At 42.4% G+C, this 22,634-nt stretch overlaps 1 protein-coding gene across 6 annotated transcripts in view; it reads left to right on the top strand.

The window, feature by feature from the left end:
• Positions 1-8,287: 8,287 nt before the first annotated feature.
• Positions 8,288-22,634, top strand: part of CHRDL1 (chordin like 1) — a 109,463-nt gene continuing 95,116 nt past the window's right edge. For 2 of the 6 annotated variants that reach the window (XM_055338793.1, XM_055338792.1), the window contains exons 1-2: positions 8,288-8,523; positions 12,355-12,502. In XM_055338793.1, the coding sequence (XP_055194768.1) occupies positions 12,406-12,502 (97 nt within the window). In that variant the 5' untranslated portion in view covers positions 8,288-8,523; positions 12,355-12,405. Of the gene's footprint in view, positions 8,524-9,692; positions 9,714-12,351; positions 12,503-22,634 lie in introns of those variants that run through there. The other 4 variants (XM_055338791.1, XM_055338788.1, XM_055338789.1 and 1 more) reach the window with 3 other exon arrangements.

Here is a 22,634-nt window from a genome sequence, read left to right as displayed (position 1 = left end):
CCCCATTTACTTGCTGAAGGTTTTCTGAGTGGATTCAAGCCCATGGTGTTCTGGCGCCAGCTCCCACCAACTTGTGAGAGGCAATTTTGCACATCTCTTACTGATTCCACATTAAGTGACAACCATTAGGAGGTTGAAATTGGCCATGTTGGGAATATTTACATAACAGAAATTGGAAATTGCTACAAATCTGGATTCCCCCCACACGGAGTCAGTTGTTAGACAGTTATCACTATATGGCATGGTTCAAATTCAAATGCTTCCAGGAACCAGAAAGGTCACTTGAATGACTACAGCAGGCCTTCTGGTAATGAGGGGAACACAGTCAGGAGTGATGGGGACTATGACAATTGGTGACCACCCATGCTGTGTAAAAGCAGCAGCCAACTTCTGGCCTATGTTACTGGGCAGAGATGTCAGCCCCACCTTGCCAGCAATTCCAATTTTTATAAGAGGAACCAGAAATCAAGGGTTTTTTTTGTGTGTGACATCTCTAAATGACAAAAATTAAAGATAGTTTGGAACCAATTCAAATTTCGAATAAAAACAATCCCTGTTTGATCCAGGCAAAACCTGTGGGCTGGCTCTCCTTGACCTTTGGGTTAACAGCTTGCCATTTTGGCTTTTGGGACCCTCTGTTTCTTGCTCTTATTCCCTGGGTTACAGCTCTGATGCTGAGTGGTCGGTGTCACAGCGTAATAGAAAACAAACTTTCTTCCGCTCCTCGTGAACTGAAAGAATAAGAGAATTTTGGAGCCAAGAATATCCAGGTGGCTTCTTATGATTCTACTCAGGCCCATGTCCTGTTTTCTAGTTTATGTGCCATGAAGCTGGAGAAAAGGATGTGAGGCCCAAATCTGCACCTAACATTTTGATATTTTCCCGGCACCAGGAAAATACCTGGTGCTTGTGTGCGAGGAGAGCGTGACTTCCATCTTGGCATCAGCTTCTCTACTGTTGCACTTGAAGGCATGTTGGCACTCTACTCTCCAACTCACTCCCTGCTTAGAATAGGGTGGGAAATTGGGCTAATTATTGGTTTTCTCTTCCTGTTTTTTTATCCCTACTCTCTTCTAAAGACAGGCAAACTGAAGCTTGAGTAGCTAATAAAGGACGTTCCTGAATGTGGAGTAACTCTCACATTTGGACTAAATAGATGGGAGTAGGGAGGGAAAAGTAAGGATGTAAACAACTAATGAGCACCTACTGTATGTCAGGCATCATGCCAGACACTCCACATGCATCATCAGGATACTGAATCTCCATAGAAACATTGTTGTCCTCCCCTTTACATATAAGGAAACAGACTCAGAAAAGGTATATGGCTTGGTGGGATTCACATTCAGGTATGCTTGATTCTAAAGCTTTAGTTCCTTTGAGGATATCATGCCACCTCCCCGAGGAGAGCTAGATGCTGTGCTCAAGACAATGAGATAGTTACTTCTGTTAGTTCCCCTGAAAAATACTAGTGGATAGCTCTGCTACTTTGCTTGAGTAAAGACAGATACCCTGGGATGCACCCTGGTGGTTCTAGGAAATTGTGGGAACCTGGGGGGTCCTATAATAAGCTATATCTCAACCAAGGTGATCTAAAGCAATTAAATGCTCTATAGCGATAGAGCTTCTAGAAAGGCAGTTTCTATTCCACCATATGGAATTTTTCTATGTACAGTATAATGCTTGGACACATTATATCTTGTTTGTTTTAATGATATCCCTGGTTAACAAGTTTTACACACCTTTGTAAGACTACTCAGAAATGCAGTTAAACTATGTGAAACCAGTCTCTGATCAGAAGTGGGTGTATGTTATGCTCTGTCCATTTGACTTATTCATGGTAATTGTGAGCACCCTACAATTTTGGATGAAGGGATGCACCTCCTTTCAGTTTTTGGATATTTACTACAATCCTGCACACTATGATGAACTTAACCTTGAGTTTTAAAATAAATATATTCCATGAAATTTTCAATAAGCCAAATCTTGCCTTTTTGATGGCCTTTATGATTAAACCTGGAAGTGTGCTCCTTGAGAGTGTTTCACTTCAAATTCTTCCACAAAAATCTTTAAATCACTTAAAATGAAAATAATTTCTATAAAAACTCTGTCAGACATAGTACAAAGCACAAACAAAAAAAATACCTTGGGTTCTTTTTGTTGGATACAAACACAAGTGGAAAATGACAGCTTGACTAAAAAGAATATACCAAACCAAAACAACATAACTGCTTCTATTAACTCAGTTTCTGAGATTCTATAAGCTACTCTCTCTGTTTGCTTCCGTAGTTTTCATAGAGTTCTAGGAAACAAAATTGTTTTTACTGGTGCTATCAGTCAGGATTGGCCAAGTTATGCTGCAAAAATAAGCAACCTCCAAATCCCTGAAGCTTAATTCATAAAGTTCCATTTATTACTCACTTCAGATAGCTAAAATGAGTCTGCTGCAGGCTGTATTCATCTTTGTCACTCAGAAACCCAGGCTTTAAACACATGTATTCAGGATTCCTATGGTGGTGGGAAGGGAATGGGGCAAATCATGCAGTGGTTCTTAAAGCTGCCACCCAGAAGTGATACATCACTTTTGTTAAGATTTCAACAGCCAGGGACGCTGGGTGGCTCAGCGGTTGAGCGCCTGCCTCTGGCCCAGGGTGTGATCCTGGGGTTCTGGGATAGAGTCCCACATCAGGCTCCCTGCAGGGAGTCTGCTTCGCCCTCTGCCTGTGTCTCTGCCTCCCTCTCTGTGTCTCTCATGAATAAATAAATAAAATATTTAAAAAAAGATTTCAAAGGCCAACGCAAATCAGATGGCCATTCTCAACCCCAAATAGGGAAGGGGGGGGTAAATTTCGACCACGAACCTGAAAGGAGAAAAGCTGGAACTCTCAGAAGAACCACACCAATGATCATGAATTCTGTATTCTAGCACTTTTTAGGAATGACAGGCAGGAAGAAAATATAATAAAGAGACAAAAATTTGGTAACAAACAAGAATACATGCAAGTAATAAAGAGGCTCATATTAAAATATAACTGAAAGGCCCTAAAAAGGCTTGTAGAGTGAATTGTCAACTTTTAAATATTGAATCGAGGATCCGATTAATACATACTCAAAGTCGGTCAGTTTTCCTGTATAAAGAAGCAAACCTATACCATAGTACACTACTCATCAGTCTTTATGGGTCCTGCCATTTTTTGGAAAAGTAATCAAATAACCTGAGTTTTCCAAGTTCAGATAAGACCAGAAGCATTTGAAAGGCTGAAATTTATATTATCAGAACATTGTTCAGTAGGCATCATTCTGAATACCTCTACTTTCACATTCATTTCTGCCATTTGTGACAACACAGAAAGACCTTGAGTGTACTAAGATAAGTGAAATAAGTCAGATAGAGAAAGACAAATACTCTATGATCTTACTTCTATGTGGAATCTTTTTTTTTATTTATGATAGTCACAGAGAGAGAGAGAGAGAGAGAGAGAGAGAGAGAGAGGCAGAGACACAGGCAGAGGGAGAAGCAGGCTTCATGCACCGGGAGCCTGATGTGGGATTCGATCCCGGGTCTCCAGGACCGCGCCCTGGGCCAAAGGCAGTCGCTAAACCGCTGCGCCACCCAGGGATCCCCCAATCAATAAATTTTTTAAAACCACAATAACATTTGCAATTGCTCCAAAGAAAATAAAATATGTAGGTGTGAACCTAATAAAACATGTACAGGATCTATATGCTGGAAACTGCAAGCACTGATGAATGAAATCAAGGAAGACCTAAGAAATGGAGAGACATACTGTGTTCAGGGACTGGAAAGATCGAACACATGAAAAGTTGTCAATTCTCCCCAAGTTCATTTATAAGTATAATGCAATTTTGATCCAAATACAGTCATGTTTTTTATAGACATAGATAAGCTTATTCTAAAATTTATACAGCAAGGTATGAGACCCAGAATAGCTAAAACAATCTTCACAAAAAATAAAATGGGACAAATCACTCTACCTGATATTAAAGCCTCTATGTGACTACGATAATTAAGACCATGTGTTGTTCGTGGAGCTCAGACACATAGATCAATGGAACAGAGTAGAGAAAGTAGAAATCGAGCTGCACGAATATGCCAAACTGATATTTGACTAAGGTGTAAAAGCAATTCAATGGCAGGAATATATTTTCCAACAAATTATGCTGGCGCAATTAGATATCCATAGGCAAAAAAGCGAACCTTGATCTAAATCTCAAACCTTGTGTAAAAATTAACACAAAATGGATCATAGATTTAAATGTAAAACTTAAAGAGTGGCTGGCTGGCTCAGTCAGAAAAGTATGTGACTTTTGATCTTGTGGTTGTGAGTTCCAGCCCCACGTTGAGTGTAGAGATTAAATGAATAAACTAAATTACATTTTTTTAAAAAATTTTTTTTAAATTTATTTATGATAGGCACACAGTGAGAGAGAGAGAGAGAGGCAGAGATACAGGCAGAGGGAGAAGCAGGCTCCATGCACCGGGAGCCCGATGTGGGATTCGATCCCGGGTCTCTGGGAAAGCGCCCTGGGCCAAAGGCAGGCGCTAAACCGCTGCGCCACCCAGGGATCCCTAAGTTACATTTTTTAAATGTAAAACTTAAAGCCAAAACACTTTTAGAAGAAAAATATAGGAGAAGATGTTTGAGATCTAGGGCTGGGCAAAGAGTTCTTAACATCAAAGCACGATTAACAAAAAGAAAAATGAAAAAAACCAAAACAAAACAAAAAGAAAAATTAATAAATTGACCCTCATCAAAATTAAAACCTTCTGTTCTATGAAAGCCCATGGGAAGAGGATGAGAAGAGAAACTACAGACTGGGAGAAAATATTTGCAAATAGCCTATGTGACAAAGGACTAGTATCTAGAATATATAAAAACTCTCAAAATTCAACTGTGAGAAAACATTCCAATGAAAAAAAATGTGCAAAATATAATGAGGAAACAGTTCACTGAAGAGGATACACAGATGTCAAATAAATACATGAAAAGATGGGAGATATCATTAGATATTAGGGCAATGTAAAAATATAACCCAATGAGCTATCCCTATACACCTATCTGAATGGATAAAATTAAAAATAATGGCAACCATTGGGCCTTTATCCCTGGGAAATAAAAAGTTATGTTCACTCAAAATCTGTAGACATATGTTCGTAGCAGCTTGATTTGTAACTGCCAAAATCTGGAATCAACCCAGTGTCTCGCAATTGATGAATGGTTGAACAAGCTGTGATACATCCGTACCACAGAATATTAATCAGCCATAAAAAGGGAATGAATTATTAATATATGCAACCACTTGGATGGGTCGCCAGAGAATTTTGATGAGTTAAAAAAAGCCAGTTTCAAAAGGTTACATAGTGCATGATTCCATGTAAAACTCCTAAATGTCAAGATTACAGAGTTGGAGAACAGTTTAGTGGTTGGCAGGGAGTTGGATGACAGGGAGAGAAGCTAGGTGGGACTGTGAAAGAGTAACACTGGGAATCTTTGTGGTGCTGGCATTGTTCAGTATTCTGACTGTGATGGTGGCCACATGAAGCAATACATGTGATAAAATTTCATATAACTATATACACAGGCAAATGGATGCATGCAAAACTGGTAAAGTTGGAAGAAGGTGGATGAAATATACCAATATTGTACTACAGCTAAGCATGATGTTACCATTGGGGATGAAGGGTATTCGGGATCCCTCTGAATTATTTCTTACAATTGTAAATCTACAATTATCTCCAAATAAAAAGTTTTAAGGAGTAAGTCATGATCTGTGCTCATTTGATAGGGAAAAAATTAGGTATGGAGAAAATCCTCAGTTTAGTTTAAATAAGACCTGGTAGGAAGTATAGGTTTGGACTCACCCAAATTGGAGTTCCCAATTCAGAAATCCAGACAAACTAATACAAGGGCCACCAGCATTTCCAATAATCAAGAACCTTTCAGAAAATTCTGGCAGCTGCCTTATATAGTTTTCAAGTATGTAAGAGATGATAAGCAAAAACTGCCCAGTTGGTAAGAACCATTTGATCACTCTATATTGTTTTAAGCTTTTTAAAAAAATTTTTTAAGCTTTTAAGCCACTAGGTTTTGGGGATGTTTTATTATGTATTAATTGGAATATTACATCAAGTAACGGGGAGTGAGTGAGTGATTGTAGCCAGATAGATGAGCTCTATTTTATTTTATTAAAGATTTTATTTATTTGACAGAGAGAGAGAACATGAGAGAGCACAAGCAGGGGGAGAGGCAGATGTAGAGGGAGAAGCACGCTCCCCACTGAGCAGGCAGCCCAGGTGGAGCTCCATCTCAGGACCCTGGGATCATAACCTGAGTCAAAGGCAGACACTTAACCAACTGAGCCACCCAGGTGCCCTCAAATAGATGTTTTAAATTTCAGTAACTCTGCTGATTTTCAATGCTGGGATTATGTTTGTCTCAGGCTGTTTTTCCTGAGACCCATTTTCCTGAATACACAGTCTCTTATCAGGTTGGCAGTGATGATGGGTGTTGGGGAACGTAGATACAAAGGAAATCGAACAACTAGTCCTTGACTTGAAGAACTCACAGTCTGGTGAGACAAAACATCAGCACATTAAATGGCATGAAAAGTTATAAGGCAACAAATCAGCAAGTTCAAACTAATATACTACAGCCCAAAATTGAATGCATGTGGCAATGTATGGCTACTCAAACAGGGGGATGGAGCTAGACATTTTCAACCCTGAAGGCAACACTTTAGAAAGGGCCCCTTTTCCTTTGTTAACAGTGAAATAAACATCTCCAGCAATGCAGGGGCTAGCTGAATGATATTAACACTTCCAAAGAAAGAAAAAGGAGGTAATTTCCAGAGACAGTTATTCTTGTTTTAATTTTCCTTTGTTCTGTGTCCCTGATATGTGATTTGGGGGCAAGCTACAATTTCCCTGAGCATCCATTTCCTCATCTCCAGGCTGGAGTAACAATCAGAGGGTGTGGGATGAAAGTCAGGAAACCTGACTTGGAATCTCAAATATGTCATTTACCAGCTGCATGACCTTGGATACATCATCTCCCTCCAGCCAGCTAATTTCCTCATCAGTGACGTGGAGATATTGAGCTTCATGGTTCAGAAGATCCCCACGGATTCTGACACTGGAGGCCACAGACAGTTCACAGTTGGTCGTGGGGGGTTAAAAAGGAATGATGATGTATATGAGAGTACTCTGTAACCTATAAAAATACATAGATGTTAGAAATATCAGTATGATCCAGTTCTATGAATAATAATAATAATAATAATAATAATAATAAGCCCCGTAGTTCTCTTCCAAATTTAGGAGCTTAAAATATAAATGGTACTGTCAATGCAGCGCTTTTGGGGCCCTTAGAGGATTCTGAGAATTCTTTGTAACTGCCACTCATCAAATAAACACAACTTTGCAGTAGTCTGTCTCAGGCTCACCAAGGCATCTGCGGTGCTATTGTGATTTCAAGGCTGGGTCCTTGGCTCAACTGGAATCCTAGGGACTGCTACAACAGTGGTGGCTGTGGTGGGCTATTCCGAGAGTTTTCTTCAAAACCCTTGACAGTAAAGGCCCTTTTCAGGGAGCACGGGGACCTTCTTTGTGGGAGAAAGCAGATTTCTAAATCGTTTCCTCTCCCTCCACACACACACACACACACACACATACACACACACACCCATCTCCACTCTGCTTTTAAGGACACCAACACTTTGCCACTTTTCTAGCCCATAGTGTGGATTCGGGAAACGCCCCGAAATGATAAGCAGTTTGCTGGGGCATAATCTGCGAGGCCAGCTCATCCTTCGTCCCGCGCACCGGCTCAGGACCGGACCACGTGCACCAGAGGGGCCCTGTGCCGGAGGAGAGGGGTTGCGGGCTTCCAGACACGGAGGTCGGAGGGTGGCCGGGGTCTCCAGGGCCCGCGCGAGTAGTGGGGAGCTCCTGGGTGCATTCCAGCGCAGAGGGGGAGGAGGGGCCGGAGGAGAGGTGCGGTCCCTTTAAGACCCCAACGCAGGCTTAGCCAGAGGAGGGGGGTGCAGTGGGGGCGTTGCGTGATGGGAAAGTCGCCGGCTGAGCCTCACACTTTCTCCTGATTTCTTAACTTTTGGGCCTGGGGAGCAGGAATAAAGCGGCCGTGCCGGGGTGGGGACGGGGTGCGGGCTGGTGGCGGCTGCGTGCCCGCGGACTTCCCGCCTGCGCCCGGGTGGCCGGCCTCTCCGGCCAAGTGGGGAGCGAGCGGCGGGCGGCGGGCGGGCAGGTGGCCCCGGGCCGCCGCCGCGCCCGCGCCTTGGCTCTGCCTCCAGGAGCCGAGCGAGCCGCTGCTCCCTCGTGGTGTGAGGGCGGTGATGTTTTTCCTCCCACCCACTTCTGAGTCCCCCCTCCCCCCCTCGTGCGCACTCTAGCTCTCGCCACAACCTGCAAGCCCCAGACTTCGGAGGAGCGCCCCGGGGAGCTCGGAGCGCGTGCACGCGTGGAAGACGGAGCAGGCCAGTGGCCAGGTCAGTGAGCAGTGCCTGATGCCCGCTCCCCCTGCCTTCCTTTCCATGCTTTGCACAGGTGGGGTGACTTCTGTTGGCCCAAGCCGCCCCTGGACGGTCCTCCCAGGGTGCCCCAACTCGCTCTGGGGTCCAGTTGCTGGCGCCCGGCTGGAGGTGGGCTCGCCGGCTACGGACCGGCGCAGATTAGGGACCCCGGATTCGAACTCATCACTTGCCGCTCCTCGCTGGGCTTACTTATCTTCATGCTCTGGCGCCCAGGGGAGGCCACTTGGGTAGCCACCCATTGGGTTCCACAGTCCTCTTAGTTACTGCCCGTGTCCGGAGCCTTTTTTTTCTGGCTTGCTGAAGTACCCTGGACCAGCGGGTGATTAATATGTGCTAAAGTTAATGAAACAGGGCGGTCGGGGGCGAGAGGCTTCTCTGTCCTCTGGGTATGTCTCATTTTCCGGCCCAGAGCTCTGGGGTCAGAGCTTGAGACGCTAGGCTCAGGAAGCAAGGGAGTACTGCCAGAGCTTAGGGCCTGGAAAGCCTGCCTTCCAGACCCTCCCTGCTGGCCCTGTCACTAACTCTGTGAGAATGGGCAGTTGAGTTCTCCGGGCTCCAGGGTGCCCATTTTGAAGGTGGAGTTGTTGTGGGGCATAAAATGAAATGATGGATATAGCAAGGTGTTTTGCAAGCCAAATGCAAGGCATTGTTTGTCAATCATAAGCAGCAGTGAAGGCATTGACTCTGAGACACAGACACCCTGGGCTAGATAGGGTTGCATTTTTTGGTGGAAACCCACCACCAGTGAGCTGAGCTTTTCTTGTTGGGTGGCGGAGTGGGGAGAGGATTTCAGCAGATGGACGGGGGCCCGAGACCCCAAGGTCTTCTTGTTTGTCCCAGAGAGAATGCTACCCCAGGGGGCTGTACCACAGGAGACAGTGAATGTGAATTTACGAGGTCAGTCAGGCCTCTCAGGAGGATTAAAGAGACACTGTGGGCCAAGAAGAACTGGCTGATGTGCCCATCCCTTAGCCTTCCTTTGGGAATGCCTCTTTGGTTCTCTTCTATCCAGGAGACCTCTTCTAAGAAGGTCTGGACTTCTGACAACTCGATGGCCCTGATGGCCTGGCAGTCCCAGCCCCGCAAGGAGCCTTTGGTCCCTTTGCTTGATGCAAATGAATTATGTGAATGCTTGTTTCATGGAGGTACCTTAATGGATTACACTTCTTTAGGTTCTGACATGTTTCTTGTTCTCTTGCAAAGCCCCTGCCTCCCCACACTCCTCCCCAGTGTTAGTTGCAGGATTTTGTTTCCTTACTTGCTTTCTTGTGGGGGAGGGGGCCTGGATCCCCCAAAACATGTCGGTGGCTATGTTTCTAAGTAAACTGTAGAAGAGTCAGTGCGAGTTCAATGGCACAACAGCCTGTGTGAAGCAGAGAGTTAATGCAGAAATAACTCCAGTTAACTGGGTCAAAGTATAATTTGAAAAATTAAGGACACTTTGGCTCTTTGCAAGTATAAGAGTCGGCATGTTTGCTGAGCAATGCTTGCTTAGGTTTATTGCTTTCTGCCCAACAAATGTCTTGAAGCACCTCCCTCCCCCAAAAGAAAAAGTTAAAGGGATCAAGAGAAATTGAACAGGGCGGGGTGGGGGGGGGAGTCCTAGGGAGAGAATTCTCCTCAGTTTATATTTCTGCACTGAATACAAAGACAGGGCTTCAGATCTTGTAAATCAAAAGTGAATATTTATAAAGCGATTCATTTTCTGATGTTCTTCGTCACAGCCTGGGAGGCCACACAGATGACAGGAACGCCAAAAGAGATTAATTACTCTCTTGTCACCAACTTTTCTATTTGCTCATTACATTAGTTGGGACCCAAGAAAAGCAAAAAAATTCTGAGAGCCGTTTTCTTGCCAGCTTGAGTTATGAAGCAATGCTACTGTTCGCCAAATCGCCCAGCCATTGTACAAGAAAAACAACCCTGTTGGTTCTTGCTTGGGGAGACCCGCAAATTGCAGTTTGAGAACTACTCCCTGAGATCTATATGTGATTGTGATAAATTGGATTTCGGCAGTTAGAAAAATCTTTCTCGTTCGAAGGCTTGGGAGATAAGCTTATTAAATGAGGCTCAGAAAGAGCCTCACTGGGTTGGGCAACTGTGTTAAACTGTTCATGGAAATTATTTGCTTCAAGGGAACCTGGTCACCCTCAGAGGACAGAGACGTTCTGAGTGATTGAAGCTGGATCACAATCTTGGGAAGGAGGTGGAGAAGACACGTGGGTTCCGCAAATCAATCGTGGCACATGATTCTGTATGATCAGTTTTTCTTTGGCTGCGTAGCCATAGTTTCAAACAATGGCTTTCCAGTTATCCAGACAAGTTAGTGACGTTCGAAGTAGGAGCTATGGCATCCGCATCACGGCCCAAAGACAGTTCAGTTTTCCAGAATGATCATCTTGCATTTCTGCCAGATCTTTATTCTTAAGATTTAGGTTGGCTCCTCAGAAGATATCAATGCGAGGCACCTGGGTGGCTCAATCGATTGAGCAATTGAGCGTCTGCCTTCAGCTTAGGTTAGGGATCCTGGGATGCAGCTGTGAGTTGGGCTCCCTGCTCAGCGGGGAGCCTGCTTCTTCATCTCCCCCTGCTTTTGCTCTCAAATAAGTAAATAAAATCATAAAAAGGGCAATCAGTGTTTTCTCTTCCCATCTGGGGTTAACCCCGAATTAAAAGATGGTGTTTCTTGAACGTTTAAATATTTTCAGATCATCTGTTGGAAGGGTGTTACAGACTCTGAAGTCTATGGAAATGACCTGTGGCAGGACCTGAGCTATAGCAATCTTTCTATGTTCTAAGGCTCAAAAGGTTGAAGATTTCCACCCCTTCAACTAGAAATGCAAATATCAAACTTTTAAGAGTGGTCACTGTTTTGATGGTCTTTGGCATGGTGGTGGAGTGTGAACACATTGTCTATTTAAATTTGCCTAATGTCTTTTAAAAATGGCCCACTGGAAATTTCCATTTCTCAGTAGATTTCATGTGAGAGCAGTATGTCTGAACCATCAAGGTGTTTAATTGTATCCATTTGCTAATAACATCCATCTTTTCCATCAAAAGTGACCAAACTGCGGATCTTTATAGATCTCATAGAAGACACAGGAGAAACATTGACCAATTTATGCCTCATCCCTGAAGGATTAATCATAGCAGTAGTCTTGAAGCTGAGATGAGTTAACTTTTCATTTCAGGAAGTATTTGGGTCCCATGCCTATTATTTTTGTCTTGGTTGCCAAAGGAGCCGTTTTGCAAACCCTTTTCTCCCAAAGAAAATCTCTTGAGAAATCAATTCTAATTCTGTTAGAAAGGATGATTTCATAATTTTTTTTAATTTTTATTTATTTATGATAGTCACAGAGAGAGAGAGAGAGGCAGAGACACAGGCAGAGGGAGAAGCAGGCTCCATGCACCGGGAGCCCGACGTGGGACTCGATCCCGGGCCTCCAGGATCGCGCCCTGGGCCAAAGGCAGGCGCCAAACCGCTGCACCACCCAGGGATCCCCAGAAAGGATGATTTCAATATTCATTTTTATTTTCCTACGACTTGCTTGTAAGGATTTTAGCCTTAGCAGTGGATAGGAATGCATGCTCATCTGCTTGAATTCCCCCCCAAACTTTGCAAGACAGGAGAGGCAAGTTCTCTTTCTTACACAGGAAAACAGTGCTTACACGTGCATAAATTCTCCAGCATATTTTTCCCCCTGACAAGTTAAAAGCATAAGCATTGGTGATCTTCAGTCAGTTTCAGAGGACCTAAGTCTCTTTTTTCTGCTTTTTTCCCAGCAGCTTGAATACACCGGGCCCTGAAATTTTGAGTAGCCTTTTACAGTGGCCAGGATGAGAAAAAAGTGGAAAATGGAAGGCATGAAATACATCTTCTCCTTGTTGCTGTTCTTTCTTTTCCTAGAAGGAAGCAAAACAGAGCAACTGAAACGTAAGTATCTTGAGTTTGAAAAACAGGATACTTTCTTCTAATTTCTATGAAAATGTGGTTATAATCTGTAGGGATGGTGATTTAGCTCAAATGTGGCCATACCATTATTCTAGGAGGAGAAAGTCAATGTTACTGGTTTATGCACGAGTTGATAAAAGAATAAGAGCTTTGAATCGGGCCAACTCAATTTGGGGCTGTTTTTCTGATTATCATATAGTTTTCATCTCCTAGAACACATGACACATTAGCCTATTTTCCTTTTCCTGTTCTAAACTGTACAAATATCATTCCATTTTACGTAACTCTAGAAATATCTGACAGATGAGCTGGATTTTTTCCCAAATTTCAGACTCTTCAGCAAAGGTTTTTAGTTTATGAAAAAAAAAAAACACAGAAAAGAAAAAAAAGAAAAAGAAAAAGTCAAGCAGGCTCTGCCTATTCCCTTATGCCACAAAATAAAGAAGGAAAAAAATCTTCACATGAACTGGATTCAGATGAGAAATCCTTTGAGGAAATTGAGATTCCAGGGACCGTGAACAAATTGGATGCCGTTTATTGAAAGAACGTCCCCGCAAAGCCAGGGAATATTTCTAGAAAGTCAGCGATCCGTGTGATGGGCTAACACACTGGAGAAAGCCGAGTGGCAGCAAGGCCAGGGGGGTGGGGGGGGACAATTAAGCCTCCTGGCCACCACATTTGGGAGATTTATGCATAATCGTTGACATTGCTGCTCTGGTTAGGAGCTTTCTGCTGAAAGGACGAGCCTCACCTTCTTGGGGCCACTTGCAGCCTTCTCTGGGGGCGGACCCTTGCTCTAAACTGGAAGGAAAAGCGACAGCTTCAGTTCCCGTCTTTGGCTGCATCAAAAGAAGCTCAAAATGGAGCTGGTCCAAGAGGGGCATTCATTCTCTGCTCCACTGAACTTATTCATGAGGAGGAACTGGGAAAATCTTCTTGGTCGGAGCTGAAGCAGCATCTGAAGCCCATCACTTAAACATTTCTCTCCATTATCAACAGAAGTTGAATGTTGCAGGCATGAGGCTTGGGGGCAGGAAAATTGGTGTCGGATTCATACCACCATTAGGTGTCTTTCTGACCCGCAGTGCTTTTCATAGTAATCTCTGTCTTCTGCCTGGGAGAAGGGGTGCTCTTGATGGGGCTCCTATGAATGAGTGACCTATGGTGGTATCTAGAGCAATGGGAAGGAAATTTGGCAGGGCACAGTTATTGGCAAGGAAACCTGCATCAGTCTCCCTTCCTCTTTCTCTCTCCTCTCTTCCTCAAATTGACCTCCTTCTTCTATCAGGAAGCGCTTCTTTGAGAGGCTGTGATAGAAACATTGTCCATCCATTCTCAGCTCTGCTTACAAGCCAGCTGGGCCAAAGATCCTTGCTCTCTTCTGAAGAAACTTCCCTTATGACCTATTTCTGTTGGCATCACGGGGAAGCTTGCAACTCTTAGAAGCCATCTCTTCTGGGAAGTCTTCCATATGTATGAAGAACTGAGGAATGCAGTCCATGCAACTTTGAGCTTAACCAACAAACCGAAGAAAAATAGGACTTCAAAAGCATTTACAGGCCCCAAGCTATCACTTTCTAAAGTGTCCTGCTACCTATGAATTTGTCCCAAGCCCTTTTGTTACTCAGTTGGTGTCAGAATAATTATATAGAAGGTGGCCTAGGGCCCCAGTTCTGTTCTAGTGGCTCAAGTTCACAGTCAGATGAGGCTAAGGGCATAATTATTCCCTGAATGAACAGCTCATTCAGGGCCACAAAGTGCCATTCTGTGTGGCCACGCCCAAGCTAACTGTCTCGAGGACATGTGCTAAGTTATCTCCACTAAAAGGGAAATCTCAAAGCATATGATGTCTGTATGTTGCCTTGATACACACACATACACACACAATCATACACACACACAATGCATGCACGGAGATTGTACTGCAGCTCTAACAATGAGACATTAGAAGCAATGGAAATGTCAGTCTAGTGGGGAATGGTTACATAAACGATCCATGTAATGTACTACCATGCTACCATTAAAAACATCACATATTACAAATTTGAGAGCCTTGCTAAATGCCGAATTAACTCCTTTTTAAATTTCTTGAATTTTATTTTTTAAAAGATTTTATTTATTTATTCATGAGAGACACACACAGAGAGAGAGAGGCAGAGACACAGGCAGAGAGAGGGAGAAGCAGGTTCCATACAGGGAGCCCTATGCAGGACTCGATCCCCGGACTCCAGGATCACGCCCTGAGCCGAAGGCAGACACCCAACCTTTGAGCCACCCAGGTGTCTTGTATTTCTTAAATTTTAAAATTAATAATACTTGTGCAAAATGATCTGAGAGTATCTGGGCTTTATGAAGATGCGTGTCCCTCAGTTATCAACACACTTCCCAAGGGTAGCCATGACTAATAATTTGCTATGTATTCTTCCAAACTCTTCTCTCTGTGTCATAAAAACACACATACATGTTTGTAGGGTTTCTCCTTTTCCAAAGATGGGGTATGATATGTAGTGTTCTGTAACCTTTTCTTCAGGTACGGTCTAGGACATCCTTCCATGTCAGAACCTTGCCACATAATGGTGCCATATTCTTTCTCATGCCTGCGTGCTATCTGGTTGTATAAGCATGCCACGGTTTAATTAACCAGTCGCTAGTTGTATATATTGAGGTTGTTTCCAGGCTTTGCTCTCACAACTAAGGCATTGATGAACACCTTAGGGCACTTAGGCCAGTATTTGTGAGGAATTGTTTTGTCAGAGTGGCTGTTTGGTTTTCACCTTGGTAAAGTGCCATCAAATTGTCCTTCAAAAAAAGTTGATGTCAGGTCACGCTTCCACTGTCTGTGTATGAGTGTCCTTTTTTAATTCCTTCACCAAAAATTACAATTAATCTTTGTATCTTGGGGCCCATTTAATAGGGGGAATTAGATTTCAGTTTTGCTGTGATACTTTTCCTATTACTAGTGTATCTTTGCATTTAGTTTTCCATCCAATTGTATTTCTTCAGTGAGCAACCTATTTTGCAGTTAGGTTGCTTGACTTTAGTGGTTGGGAAAAACTTATTTATTAACATGTTGTTATTTCGAACCTTGTTAGTGACTTTTGGTATTTACTTTTTTTAAAAAAAAAGATTTTTTATTTATGCATTAATGAGAGATATGGAGAGAGGCAGAGGCCTAGGCAGAGTGAGAAGCCCAATGTGGGACTTGATCCCAGGACTCCAGGATCATGCCCTGAGCTAAAGGCAGGCATTCAACCACCCAGCCACCCAGGCATCCCAACCTTTGGTATTTAAAATACTATTTTTCCCCCTCTGCTGTTTGCTTTAAACTTTAATTTAGATTTTCCCAAATGTAGGTTTTAAGTTTTTGTGTAGTCAGGACGGTTATGTATTTCCATTATGGCTTCTGAATCTCTTCTTATTCCTAGGGAGGTCTTTACCACTTACTCTATTATATTTCTTTACTACTGCTTTCATAATGTGGGGTTTTACCCGTAGTTCTCCATTCCATCTGAAATGTATAGTCATCGATGGTGTGCTATGGGGAGCTGACTTTTTTTTAAATCTGGGTGGAAGGTTCATTACTTCTTTTTGCTCATCCTTGTGCTTCTGTTCATTCTGGAATTTCCACAGTTGGCAAGCATGACTTTTAAAACATGGATAAAAATCTGCAATAACTCCAGGAAACATAAAAGTGTAAGGGCTGTAAACCCTCACATCTCTCCTTGCTGCCTGATGCCATTGTACACAAGGAAGCCAAGGCTTTTGACACTTTGTGGGTTGGTTTCAGTATAAGCTTCTGTATCAATTCAGATGCTCTGCAGCCTGCTTGCGCCCTCCTGTCTAGGGCATCAGGGTGGAAGGAGGAGTCATGCCTTTGGTTAAAGATGCTCACTCAAAAAAAAAAAAAGATGCTCACTCCATTGGTATAGAGGAGTCTAAAGAGGTCTGGAGAAAAGGCCATATTTGCAGAAAGCTGTTTCACCAGGAAAGGGAGGGCTGGATGCTGCCACTTGCTAGTGGCTAATTAGCTGTAGTTATGTTGCTCTCTCAGGAGACAAGATGAGTTCAGGAACCCAGAGAATCCTGATGGTTTATTGCAATGGGTGACGGAGCCGTGTGTGGCTTATCGAAAAGTCTGTGTCCAGAATCAGCAAGGTTTGAGGTCTACAGCCAGGGGGAAAAAGTCTTTCTGTAACTGCATTATGCTCTGTTGTTAAAGTTGCAGTCAAAGAGGCCAGGAAGCTCTTTTGAAGTTCAAAGGAGCGGAACATTCAGCGCATAATAACTCATGCAAATATGGGACAAACGAGCTGAAGAGTTTGCCTCTTTTGGCAGTTCTAACGTGGGTAATGAGCGATCAATCAAAGTGAGGTGGAAGAAGTGAGTTGTTGGGAATGTTCAGTGATGTATTTCCAAAGGACCAGCCTGTGCCAGGACTGGCAAAGGTTCTGGAGAGAGGGATTGTCCGTGTTATTTCATGGAGTCCATTCCTGCTGTATAAGGTGACTTAGCTGGATCTTCCAAGGGACTAGAATCTCACTCATTTTTTCTCTTCAGGAGAAAAGCATCCAACATTCACAGTTGGCCGAAAATGGGCCTTTTATGTGAACCTACCCAGAGCTTCTCTGTTGTGAAAACCAACCAGAGAGGCTTGAGTTTTCCTCTTCCAGATTCTCGTTTGGAGATTTGAGGTGATTATCGGACAGTAGAAAGAAGCAAGCAAAAGAGTTAGATATCTTTGCCTCTTGGAGGCTCTTGTAGGTGGGAGCAGATGAAAGGGAAAACACCTTAACTTTGGATACCTTAATGCTTTGCAAAGTACATTCTTAATTATTCTTTACGTTGGGAGTGCCACCGGGGTGGGGTGTGGAGGCTCTGGAGTCAGCTTAGATCCCAACCCCCAGCTCCATGGCTGGCTTGCTTGCTTGCTTGCTTTTTTTTTTCTCCATGGCTTTCTTATGGGCTTTGAGAATGTTACCTAAGTTCTCCAGCTTTAGTTTCCTTATCAGCACAAGTAGGGGAAATTATAGCTTGACAACCATGAACATGGTCACTAGCAAAATCATTGGTATTGTGTGTGCCAAGTGCCTTGCCACAGGGGCTGGCACGTAGTTAGCCTTGAATGAGCAGTAACCAGTAGAGGAACTCTCTTGCAAGCCGAATGATATTATGCTCTTAATTTTTCAGTAAGAGATTTGAAACCCAGTGAGGTCAAGTGCCTTGATAAAGACAGACAACAAGTCCGAGCCAGGACTAGAACTAAAACCCAGGTCTTCAAAATCAGTGTTGGGTTCACAACCCCACTTTGGTTCTAGCAGGTCTCTGGGGGCAGCCAGTTCATTCTCTTGAATAGAAGCCCATTCCTTTGCTTATGGCAGCCCCTTAACACATAACGGATGATCCAAGTGTATGAAGAGAGAACTTCATGACCAGAATTCTTGAGAGGCAGTATACTATGAGGGAATTATTTTTATTTTATTTATTTTATTTATTTTATTTTATTTTATTTTATTTTATTTTATTTTATTTTACTATGTGGGAATTAAAAGGGACTCACACAAACGTTATTCAGGAACCTGAATAAGCTAAGCCAAAGCAAATTTGTGAGGAAGGGTAAAAATATGTGCCTTTATGTCCGTGCTTCTTAGATTTCCCTAACTTCTCAGTAGGATTGGAATGTCCTCATAGTCCAATGGGAAGAAGGCTGTCCTGACTTTAAAGTCAGGAGACCTGGTCATTTCTGTTGCTTGCTATGTGGTATTGGTTGAGTCATTCAGGCTCTCTGAGCTAAGAATTTTCTACTTATAAGTGAGGGTTCTTGCTTTCTGGACAGCAGAGTAAAAGACACCAGAGTAGGCACTGAGGAAGTGGGGTAAGGGAAGTTGAGCCCTGCCTTTAGGTTCTTGGAGCACACCTGGACTTTTATCATTGTCACGAAGTTATGGCAAAGGGTATTACTCCCGTAAGCTTTATAGGCTGCCTGCTTCTAAAAAAGATTTAGATACAGGTTGTATGTGAAAGAATAGCTGCAAGCTAACAGTTTTAAAGATGAAATAAAATAGAGCACATCTGAAGAAAGTAGAAAGTGTAGATGTTTTTAGCAACTGGTTTGGTGCGCTATGGTATTCACACTCTAAATTTGGCTTGTGCTTCCGAAAAGATAAAAAGAGGCAGTTTGGGTTGGCTGGCAAGAGGAAATGACAGTTTTATCTACAGGGACTGGTCCCTACCTCCCACCCACTCAGGCAGTATCAATCATGGGATGTTTGCATAAGGCACGTTTGAGTAGTACAAGGATACCATCAGTAACCTTGGTTTCAGAGAAGAAAGAATGGCCTTTCTTTATTGACTCTGTAAAGGAAGAGGGCAAGTAGTAAATCATAACTCAATAAAAGTCCTTCTGTAAGTGTTAAGGCAGTGTGGTCCAGATCCTTTTAACTTCAGAGGATCTCGACGTAGGCTAGGTTGTCAATTATCAGACACCCTAAGCAAGCTTTATATCAAAATTATTTTTTAATGGTTTTAAAACATGCCCAGAAAGAAAGCTAAGTTGCCTCCAAAAGATAATAAAAAAAATGAAATAGATGCTCGCTGTTAAACAATCAGAAGACAAAAATATAAGAAGAAAAATATAAGAGTCACTGGTAATCTCAGTGTGTAAGGAAAACCATAGCTAATTAGTATATATGCTTCTGGTCTTTTTTTTCATGCTCATTTATACATATTATCATACATATACATCATTTTACAGAAATGAAGCCCTGCTTCAGAATCAGCTTGGTTTATTAAGTCAATTCACAATCTATTCTCTGAAATGCACTTGCAATGGTGATAGATCCTATGTCGTTTGAAGTGAAAGCTTTTTCACTTTTTCGATTTTCTCGATTATCTGTTGCAGGGCATGCAAAGTTCATCCCGTTGTGAAAAAAGGTCAAGAGCGCATCTTGAATTCTTGACCATAATGGATAGAAGGCAAGCCTCCTTTAGCAGAGACTTGCGCTGCCACCAAGGTGCTGATAGGAAGGACAACTTGTTCGTCCAAACAAAAGCTTTGATTTTTACCCAAAGTTCTGTGCCAGATGACATGTAAGAGATGATTTTTAGCCAGAAAAATAATCAGGTCACATTTTACCAGTCTAGCAGCCTTTCTGTAAAATATCTCCACATGGCCTCATTGTGAGGCCTGATGAGAATACCACCAACTCCCAGTTATCCATGCTAATGGCAGGGAAGGGCCTAGAAGAGCCCAGTAAGTTGAGATTTCATGGAAAATCTCAAGTTCTCATCTGATCCAGTGGTGTGGCCTTGCTCACTGTCAGACCTCTTTGAAATATGGACTCTCCTCTTCTCCTTGAGTTTGCCCACCTGCTAGTAGAAAATTGAACTAGCCACAAGGCAGATAGTGGAAGGGCCATGATGGGTTTAGGCCGCTCAATATATATTAATTTGAATTAATTGGGGCCAAATGATCTAATAAGTAGGAGTAAGGTAAATAAGGCCAATACAGAGGAATAAGCTGCACGTACAGGACGGAGATTTTGGCTTTTTCCTGGCTTTTCTTCTTCACTAGCTTCCATAAACCTGGAAATGAAGTCTTAAAGCCATGAGGAAACCTGATAGAGATTTCAATCCCAGAAACCCAATTGCCAGGGAAATAGGAGACTTTTACATCTTTAACGATGCTATGGTGTCTTGCCCTTCCTCTTCTCTGCTTCAAGTTTGATGAATAACAGAAGTAGTTATGCTTTTATTTTTTCTACCTTATTATAGTCTATAGTAGTCTTTTAAAAAATAATTAAAAAGGAATTGGGTTACTTGATTTGTCCACTTGTGTAAGGAACAGCAAAGATTCATCGCTCATTTCACTGGCTGTATGTGTCATAATAAAATAAATATTATTGCAATACTTGCATGATGATGTGTCTACCGTAATAGCTCTTATCAAAAACAGTTCCTAAGAATGTTTTCTTGCTTTTAGCCTGGCGATGAAGTTATCAACCTTACGACCTAGCTCTGGGTGCTAGACAGTAACAATTGGGCAAAATATTGATGGCATAGTGGCACATCTCTGTTGTTCACTTTTAATCATCATTATATCTGTTAACCGGGGCCCCTAAAGTAGCAGGGATTGCCACTGCTGATTAGGGCCAGCCACACCATTTGAAAATTAGCTATGATGATGCAGGTTGAAGATCCATCTCAAATGTTAGTTGCAATTCCTTTGGGACCAAGTTCTACTCACAGATACCATTAGTTAGTGGTAAGTCATGCATTCTCCAGCTGGTATCTGTCAGCTACTGGCAAGTGATAAGCTTACTTTTTCTTGCCTGTGTCGTGTAGAAGTTGGCAAGTCATCGTTGTTTTAATAAAATCAGCTCACATGTGCTTCTTGTCCAAAATGATACACTGGGATTTTAGGCGTGGTCGATTATGTGTGCAAGTCATTAAATTCTCCCATGGGCTAACGCCAAAATTTTGTAAAAGTTCAGACTTAGAAGCATGTGTTGAAATGGACTTGACCATAGTTTCTTAAAATTGACTTCATTAAAAGCAATAAGTTCTGCTCTGCAAAAGACACTGTTGAGCAAATGGAAATACAAGCCACAGACAGAGGGAAAATACTAGCGACACACGTATCTGGTAGAGGACTTGTGTCTAAAATATGCAAAGAACTCTTAAATCTCACACAAAAAAGAAAAGGAAATGACCAAGCCAATTAATAAATAAACGAAGAGCTAAACAGACACCTCACCAAAGAAGATATACAGGTGGTAAATAAGTATATGGAAAGATGCTCCCCATCATATGTCATTAGGAAATTACAAATTAAGTCAGCACACCCATCAGAATGGCTGATATCAGAAATACAGAGAACACCAAAAATACTTGTAAGGATATGGAGCAGCAGGACCTGTCATTCGTTGCTGGTGGGAATGTAAAATGATATAATCACCTTGGAAGACAGTTTCAAAGTTTCCTACAAAGCAAAGCATTGCTTCACTATGTGATCTAGCAGCCATACTCCTAGGCATTATCCAAATAAGTTGAAACCATGTCCACATGAAACGTGTACACATATGTTTATAGCAGCTTTATTCATGGTTTCCAATAATTGGAAGCAACCAGGATGCCCTTCAGTAGCTGAATTGGTAAATAAGCTGTACGCCCATACAACAGAATATTACTCAGTGACAAAATAAATGAGCTGTTAAGTAATACAAAGACAAGGAGGAACTGTAAATGCATATTTCTAAGTGCAAGAAGCAAGGTTAAAAAGACTTCACATCCTGTGATTCCAACCATATGACATCTTGAAAAGATGAGACTATAAAGACAGTAAAAAAAAATCAATGACTTTCAGGAGTTGGGGGGATGGGGGAGATGAACAGACAGAATACAGGGGATATTTAGGGCACTGAAGCTATTCTGTATGATACCATAAAGGTCGCTATATATCATCATGCATCTGTCATAACACATACAACTACGCAAAACAAAGTGCATGCTCACATAAACCACGTGCTTTAGTTAATATATCACTAGCGGTTCATTAATTGTAACAAAGGTACCACTGTCAATGTAAGATGTTAATAACAAGGCAGTTGGGGGTGGGGTCAAGAGAGGCCATATGGGAACCCTCTGTACTTTCTGCTCAATTTTTTTTGTAGACTTCAAACTGGTGTAAGAAATAAAGTCTATTAACTAAAAAAAAGAAAAAAGAGTAGGAGTGATCTTCTGAAAATGTTAAAAGTGGTGATCTTCTGGTAGTGGAATTAATATGTGATTTCTCATTCTTCTCTGTATTTCTTTTGTTTTATTAAGGTATGACTTACATGCAACAAAATTCACCCTTTTAGTTGGGTGCAGTTTTCTGACTTTTGACAGAGGCATTCTGCCAGGTAGGCACCACCATAATCAAGATACAAAAATGGCTCCGTCATCCACATTCCCTCTGCGCCTCTTTGTAGTTAAGATTCTTCCCCCTCCCCGGGCCTAGATAACTATGGATCTGTTTTCTCTCTCTGCAGTTTTGCCTTTTCCAGAATCAAAAGAAGTGGAATCATACCACATGTGGACTTTCAGTCTGGCTTTATTCATTTAGCATAATGCCTTT

The sequence above is a fragment of the Nyctereutes procyonoides genome, unplaced genomic scaffold (genome assembly GCF_905146905.1).
Source record: "Nyctereutes procyonoides isolate TBG_1078 unplaced genomic scaffold, NYPRO_anot_genome, whole genome shotgun sequence".
Taxonomy (NCBI): domain Eukaryota; kingdom Metazoa; phylum Chordata; class Mammalia; order Carnivora; family Canidae; genus Nyctereutes; species Nyctereutes procyonoides.
This window is presented reverse-complemented; position numbering and strand designations above follow the sequence as displayed.